Source organism: Anopheles aquasalis, chromosome 2 (genome assembly GCF_943734665.1).
Source record: "Anopheles aquasalis chromosome 2, idAnoAquaMG_Q_19, whole genome shotgun sequence".
Taxonomy (NCBI): domain Eukaryota; kingdom Metazoa; phylum Arthropoda; class Insecta; order Diptera; family Culicidae; genus Anopheles; species Anopheles aquasalis.
In genome coordinates this window covers 12777501-12785000 of record NC_064877.1, presented here as the reverse complement: position 1 = coordinate 12785000, position 7500 = coordinate 12777501, and the positions used below count along the sequence as shown (strand labels likewise).

Sequence of the window (7500 nt, the reverse complement as noted above, 5' to 3'; positions counted from 1 at the left end):
GTATGAGGCACTTCCATATGATTGCGTGTACGCTGGACACGCCGTACAACCGATCGTGGGATGGCATATGGCTGTTGCACCACCATGGCCCCCCTTATCATCTGGCACTGCAGTTGGGTGGGAAATCAAAAAATAATTTAGTATAATGACTTCAAACGCCATAAATCTTTCCTCCCAGCCGGGTGTCTATTTCATCGCAAATCCCTAGGCCCTTGGGGAGAGCTCCAATGACCGTTTGAAGGGCTTTAGGGAAGGTACGGTACGATCCGAGTAAATACCGTTACCAGATAGCGATAACGATAAGGTGCTTTCCGCGTGGGTTGATGCTGCTAGACCACAATAGTGACGGCGCAGGAGCTGCTAGCAATTAGCTATAGCATATTTTTATCAAACACAACTGAAGTGAGCGTGCACAGAAGCTTTGCTTATGATTACAGTACAAAAACCAAGAAATGAAGGGCCGATATCAGCGGCACTGGTTACAGGCACTAGAGTGGTAGGGTTATCAATCAACCACCATGCTGCGAAGGTGCAGGTAACTTCTTGTAGTACATTATTGTAAAGATTGTTCGTACATCGTCTGCTATCTGCACCTAAATGGGTCACCATACGAGTGAGTGTTACAATCGGAAAGGAACAGCTAAATTCACTTACAACAGTTGTCTATTATCAGAATTCAACAGACATTAGCATATATTTTATTGATTGGTTCCGGTTGTTGATTAATAAACTTCAAGTCTCATATGAAACACTTATTTCGCTTTGTTTTGCTTAGCTAGTTCACTTGGTTTAAACACGCCACTCTCAGTGATGATACCCGTAATCAGATCGGCTGGCGTAACATCGAATGCCGGATTCCAGCAGCTGATTCCCTCAGCCGCAATCCGTTGCCCTCCCAGATGGGTTAGTTCTTTCTCCGGGCGCTCCTCGATACGGATACGCGATCCATCCTCGATGTCGAAATCGATCGATGTGAAGGGTGCCGCAACGTAGAACGGTACCTGATGGTGTTTGGCCACGACCGCTATCTGGTAGGTACCGATCTTGTTCGCCGTGTCACCATTCGCCGCAACACGATCCGCTCCGACGATGATCCCATCGATTTTTCTCGTATGCAACAGTGCCGCGACCATGCTATCCGTTACCAAGGTGGCCGGTAATTGATCGTGAACCAGCTCATATGCCGTCAAGCGTGCTCCTTGGTTGTAGGGGCGAGTTTCGGTGCAGTAAACGTGTTCTGTGGAGTACATATAGGCGATGAAATGGATTGTCGATTCCATTTTTGGTCCACACTTACCTAAGAGATTCCTCTCGTGTACGCTTCTAATCACACCCAGAGCCGTACCGTAGCTGAAAAGAAGGACAAGACAGGATGAAACAACGAGCTAAAGCATTTTCAATCTTGCGCTCACCCAGCAGTGGCCAATGATCCAGTATTACAGTGGGTTAAGAGTTTCAGCGGCCGATCGATGCCTTTCAGCAAAACGTTTGCTCCATTATCACCGATGGCCCGATTGTCTTTGATGTCCTTTTCCAGCATCTGCTCGATCGATTCGATAATGCTACAAACAAAAAGGGAGATTGAATCGTTACCAGCACGGGTTTTCGAAACTCGGTCAGCTCGGAGCTACCTTTTCTTCATCGCATCAGCATCGATCGTCTTCTCGTTGAGTAAGTTGTCCGCTTGCGAGAGCACATCATCTGCGGCCAGTTTCAGATTAACGGCCGTGGGTCGTGAGGTAACGAGGTACTCTAACCGTTTGCGGAGTTCCGCGTGCAGTTCCTCTTTGTTGTCGTACTGTTTGCCGTAGATTTCTACCACGAGCGACAGGCAGCCAACGATGGCAATCGCTGGTGCTCCTCGTACCTGAAACGGAACCGGAATCATGAGTCCCTTCTCGTCAGCACCGTTTCCCGGGAGGACGAAACATACCTGCATGCTGTTAATGGATCGCCAACCATCTTCCACGCCGGTGATGCTGATGTACCGGGATTCGCCGGGCAGCAAGAGTTGATCCAGAATCTGCAGCTGCCCCTGCTTGTACTTGATCGCTTCAAGAGTCATTTCTTCACGTGCACGCGGTTCTGGGGAATGATTTTCTACTAACTCTGGAGCTAGAATTCGGACGAAACTAGAGATAACACGCTTCTCTTATCGGTGTAAACAAAATTAAAAAATAAATAAATAAAAGCTCTCCGCTCGATGACAGCGGTCGAGCTTTATCTGAATGCCCTCTCTCCCTCTCGCACCAGGGAGCGAGCGAGAAGGCGAGTAAATTTGGCTGCGTTCTTCGCTCAGCCGTAGCCGTTTATTCAAAATCTTTTAAAAATATGCCGCAGCCTTTTGTTTGAATCCAACGGTTTGTAGACACGTGATTCCGGCAATTTTCGGCAGATTCCGCGAAAGTCCGTCACATTCCGTCATGGAAAATTCTTTACGATTAAAATCAATTTTTAAAACGTTAACTAGCATATTCTAAAGTAAGTAAAATATTCTAGGACCATCGTCTCTCCTTTTTCTGTCCTGATAACAATCAAAACGAAAGAAAAGGTGAAACCAATCATCGTGATTCATTTGTCAGTACGCTCACGCACCCCAGACAAAATACACCACCACCACCGCCTACGAATGCTACCAGCTAGCCAACCATCATCACTATCTCCCCAAACAGTCATCATCATCTAACCGCTTGTTTTGAATGAACACCACGGCCACCGACACAAACGAACACAGATTGCACAGACCACGACCACGCACTCAGCATAATAAGCGGATGCGTATGCGCAACATATGCGTCCCCGGAAGGAGGAAACACGATCAAGGGATCGAGCAATGCATTGCTCGTCGTTCTACGGAGTGTCTCTCTGTCTCGCACTAGCACTGGGCGTCTGTATGCTACGGACGCATGTTTGCGCATATGCTTTCCAGACGCGCGGTCCCGCGATCACTCGGAAGCCAACATACGCCTGCAATATGCGTGCGCATGTGATCGGCCGGCCGGGGTGGCGGTGGCTTATGCCGCTGCGCATGTCAATGGACGCGCATGTGCCGAAGCGGAAGACGAGCGGAAGAACGAACCAACCGAGCGAGCGAACCGAGGGCGCATGAATGAAAGGACGGCCGGTATTGTGTGGGACCTGAAGAGGGCGGATGCGGCGACGCAGTTTCGAACCCCTCACTGCCGAGGGTGAACGGACGAAAGGGACAAAATGAAAACACTCTCGAGAGCATAAGCACGCCGGCAACGGCGGCCCGAATGTTGAAAGCGAGATAGAGGGATGTGGGATGTAAACATTACAAGCGCGCAAAGCAAAGCAAAGAGCTCGGCTGACGATGACGATGATCGTATGGTGACGATGATTGAGTTGAGACGAGGCGAACGAGCGAGCGAGCGAGCGAGTGAGTGGGCACACTTGGCGCGTGCAGAGAGAGACAGAAAGAGCATGAGAAAGGGAGGCGTTGGTGGTGGTGGTGGTGGGCCTCTGACCTCCTTCGCTGTTGCACGTAAAACCATGCGGGATGAGACGACGCTCCTCTAGATTAGATAATTCGATCAGATGCTTGAACTCCGTCGTCGTCGTCGTCGTCGTCCTTCCCTTCGTCGTCATCGGCATCATCATCATCATCATCTGCGCTCCCTTCATCGGGGTCGTACCGCGTGACCGTACCGCACCACGCTTCGGTTGCGCACGGATCATCAGTCGAGACGAGACAAACGGCCGGTGATGACGTTCGTGTGCCGTTCGAGTGTCGAGTGTGTCCTCCCTGGCTGCCAAGTGTTTTTTTTGTGCATTAAAAAATGTTACTGCTACTAAAGTGTGACCGGGCGAGTGAGTGAACGGCGATCACGTCGGTTGGTCAGCCATATTTGCTAATCGCAAACATAAACCATCATCCGTGATCATCGTTGCCGCCGGTTCTTGTGCCACGATCGTGCTGCCTGTGCCCGGAGTGTGCGGTAGTGATGCGAAAATAAACAAACCATCGATTCGATCGATCCGGCTGCAGGCGCGGTGCATCGTCTCGTTCGTCAGATGCCGGAAAACTGAGCCGCCGCCGCCGCCATCCGTTCCGTTTCTGTGTGCGTGTCTGTATGTGGCCCTTTTGTGCGGGAAGATGTTTTCTAAGAAATGTGCATCCGAATCCCTTGGCCCTTTCGATCGACAGTGAATGAATGAGAAACAGACGCAGCAGCAGCAACAGCAGCATCCCGAGCTTAGCCTGATGCCAAATGCCCTTTGACGACGCGCGTTGGCAGCAGTCTCTACTCGGCACTCGGTGGCCACAGCAGGATGCACTTGTAAGATCGTCCGTGCGATCGTCGGTTGCCTGATTGGTTTTTCTTTGTGATCGAGGAAGGGTCCTGTTGGGTTGTGTTGGGTCGTCCGGTGCGCCAGTGTGTCTAGGGAGAATAGGGAATAGTGATCGAGAAACCGCCACCATGGAACCACTGCCACTGTGTTCAGGTGAGTTCGTGAACTCGCGGTGGAAGGACTTAGAAGCGACGCCTGCACGACGCTAAATTCTCACTTGGTCGCTTGGCTGATTGTATGATTAGCTGTGGAGTGGAGTTGCAGCCATTTTTCAATTGACTAACTCCATCAGCATCTCCGTGTCCGTGACTCGCGCTCCCTCTCCCCCTCTCTCTCTCTCCAGATAATCCAAACTACTTTAACGAGGACTGTGCCGCGGGGGGACTAGCGCCGGGAACGACGCCAACATCGCCGGCGTCGGAACAGAAGAAGCATCGTTTCTATCACTTGAAGCGCCTGGTGACCTACTCGAAGCTGAAACGCTCCGCGACGATCGACGATGGAGGTGGATCGGGGGAGTACCATGGCTCACCACCGACACCACCAACCCCCCGGACGGCGGCTTCCATCTTTCGGTACCGGAGCAACAGTGCGTCATGTTCGGCGACCACCACCGGCCTGCCTCACCAACCGGACACAATCGTCCAGGACCGGCATCGTGCTACTGCCGCCACCAGCAACGGTGCCGCCAGCAGTCCAGGCTGGCACGATGGAGGAGGAGGAGGAGGAGGAGGTCGCCAGTCACCGCCCGCAGCGTTCTGTTTCAATCAAGCACCGCCACTTTCGCTCTTCGTCCCGTAAGCATCCGATCTTCGTGGCTCTCCGATCCGATCCGGGAGACCGATGCGTACTGTCCTCCGGCAACGCGGGTTGCTTCCGTTCTAATTCGCCTAATTTGTGAACGGCTTAACGGCCCTTTCCCCTCTCTCTCTCTCGCTCTGTTCTGTCTCTCTGATCCTCGATTGGAACACGGTTTCAGCAATGGCGGTAATGGACGCCAGAGTACGATGACGGAACGGCGCAGGCATTCCTTCGGCACTTCAATGCACCGTCAGCAACAGCAGCCACAGCACCAGCACCAGCAACAGCATCCGTTCGCTGACAACAATGGCCGTGGGATGATGATGAAAACTGAAACCTCCATCGATGAGGTAAGTGTTGCTCGATCGCGATCGTGTATGGCACGCACAGTGCTTCTCGGTATTCTCCTGCACGGCGCAGGCGCCCATCTCACCTTCCAGCACCCGTTCGTTCGTTCGTTCGGTTCCCCTCTCCCGCGATCTGTTACTCTAAACATCGTGCGGAAATACCATTTACACCGAGCACCCGCATCGTGTATCCATTTCCGCAACACATTCCACTTTACAGCTGGATTTAAATGATTTTCCGTTTCTCTAATTTGTCTCTTCTCACCCCCGGGAAAGGTTCCGAACTCACCGGCACCCCGTGCACCGACACAGCTAGCCACTAGCAATGGCATCGATTCCGGTAAGTACCACCAGGAACCGATCACCAAACGATCGCACCCAAGAAAGGGTCTTCATTACCATCTGCGATCCGAATTTGGAGAAAGAACGGAAAGGAAGGAAAAGAGGTTCAATAGTTTGCTGCTGCTACTGTACGGCTGGCCACTTATGGAGCGACACTTTTGATGTCTATTTCCGCATCCAAGCCGTAACAAGCTCGGTTGCAACACTCACTTTGGAGTTGAGCATTTGCGCTGGATCCGAGGCCCGACGTTACCAACGGTGGAGTCCAGAGTTCTTAACTGCTCGTCCATTCTGGGCACAGCTATCTCACTCTCGCACTCTCACTATCGCTCGCACCACTCCTGATCGCGCTGATGACGGTGCGGATGATGATGATGATCATCCTCATCTGGACTCATCATGCATTCTGTGCTCGGACTGTGCTGGCGGGCTGGAAATGACTGCTTTCCTTCCTCCGCTGCGGTGCGTAGCGGGTGTTTAACAAAACATTTTGTGTGTCTGTTTTCGTTTTGCGTGTGTGTCGAAAGCAACCCCCCTCCCCCCCCCCCCCCCCACCACGCAATTCTCACCCCCCCCTTCCCCATAAAGCACGGCTACTGCACTGTCTCTCGTGCGCACTGGAGCCGCGCGGCGCTGGTTTCTTTATTTTGATCACGTCTTCCGCGGATCGGGCGCGCACACGCCCGCGCGACTGATCGCGTCTTGTTGGACACAAAGGGAGGAAGACGCAAGGGTGACAAGGGCCTGCCACCGTACACAAAACGACCGGAAAACAAACACATTAACAGCGTGCGCGAGCGAGCGAGCGACGAGCAGCAACCGAGGTGCCACTCCGCTTCGTGTTCGTCTTCCTTCCTTCCTGTCTTGGCTCGGCTCGGAAGATCATCCATCCGATACGATCGCGCGGGCACACGATCCGTGTGTCTGTGTACGTTTGCCAGCGGAAGGATGATGCTCGCGACGACGACGACAACGCTGGATGATCATCATCATCGTGAGCACGCTGTTCGCTGTTGTGTGATCGTGCTTGGCGACACTTTTTGGATCCGTACCGTCTTGTCAGTGGGGCCTCCACGAATGGGTGGAATTGCATTATTGCCGCAGCGCAGGCCAGGCTAGTCGTCTTCGCACTGGCTCCAGGAGAGTGTCACCATCAGTCGACTGCGAGGCGATGCGGTTGTTGCGTCGTCGCTATTGACAGTTTAGATCCGTGGAGTGGTGCTCCTTTGCGACAAGGCTTCCGTTCCTTTTTTTTACATCCTGCCTCTTCTTCTTCTTCTTCTTCTTACTACCACCTGGAATATACAGGAGGAGTGACGGTGGCGGCGATGGATGTGCTGTTTGTGACGGCACGCCACAGCGAGCACGGTATGCTGTGGGTGAACCATCTGAAGGTTTGCTTCGACAAGATCACCAAACAGCGCGGCCGCCAGCCCTTCAAGTGAGTATCGCTCGCGTGACCTAATCGTGCTTTTGATTACAGCCACACCACGCACACCGGAACCGGGAAATTAAATCCATCTTTCCGTTTTTATCTCTTCTTCTCTCCTGCAGATTCCTTCACATCAAGGTGGATGAAGATGCAGTCCAACAGCCGCCGCACGTAGTGCAACAATGCGAATCAACCAAACTCCAGATCGTCATCCTCTGTCCAGCGTTTCTCGGACTCTCGACACAGCTTCTACTGGCGAAGATG

At 52.5% G+C, this 7500-nt stretch overlaps 2 protein-coding genes across 2 annotated transcripts in view; one reads left to right on the top strand and one right to left on the bottom strand.

Moving 5' to 3' along the window:
- Positions 1-650: 650 nt before the first annotated feature.
- Positions 651-2146, bottom strand: LOC126571508 (methylthioribose-1-phosphate isomerase). Its single transcript, XM_050230072.1, has 5 exons — positions 1934-2146; positions 1632-1867; positions 1413-1562; positions 1298-1350; positions 651-1237 (listed from the first exon to the last, which is right to left on the bottom strand). The coding sequence occupies exons 1-5, from the start codon at positions 2063-2065 to the stop codon at positions 753-755; spliced, it is 1056 nt and encodes a 351-aa protein (XP_050086029.1). The 5' UTR covers positions 2066-2146; the 3' UTR covers positions 651-752.
- Positions 2147-3567: 1421 nt separating this feature from the next.
- LOC126570216 (uncharacterized) overlaps positions 3568-7500 on the top strand; it is a 7601-nt gene continuing 3668 nt past the window's right edge. Inside the window, exons 1-6 of the mRNA XM_050227801.1 lie at positions 3568-4467; positions 4658-5111; positions 5294-5465; positions 5739-5802; positions 7113-7245; positions 7359-7500. The exon at positions 7359-7500 is cut by the window's right edge and continues 532 nt beyond it. Of these exons, the coding sequence (XP_050083758.1) occupies positions 4443-4467; positions 4658-5111; positions 5294-5465; positions 5739-5802; positions 7113-7245; positions 7359-7500 (990 nt within the window). The 5' untranslated portion in view covers positions 3568-4442. The remainder of the gene's footprint in view (positions 4468-4657; positions 5112-5293; positions 5466-5738; positions 5803-7112; positions 7246-7358) is intronic.

What these genes read in the sequence shown, in the direction of transcription:
- LOC126571508 (XM_050230072.1), bottom strand. Translation starts at nt 2,065, where the DNA reads ATGACTCTTGAAGCGATCAAGTACAAGCAGGGGCAGCTGCAGATTCTG. An exon ending in GGATCATTGGCCACTGCTGG is followed by an intron (nt 1,351 to 1,412) that starts GTGAGCGCAAGA and finishes CCTTCTTTTCAG; the next exon opens with CTACGGTACGGCTCTGGGTG. An exon ending in ACACGAGAGGAATCTCTTAG is followed by an intron (nt 1,238 to 1,297) that starts GTAAGTGTGGAC and finishes TGTACTCCACAG; the next exon opens with AACACGTTTACTGCACCGAA.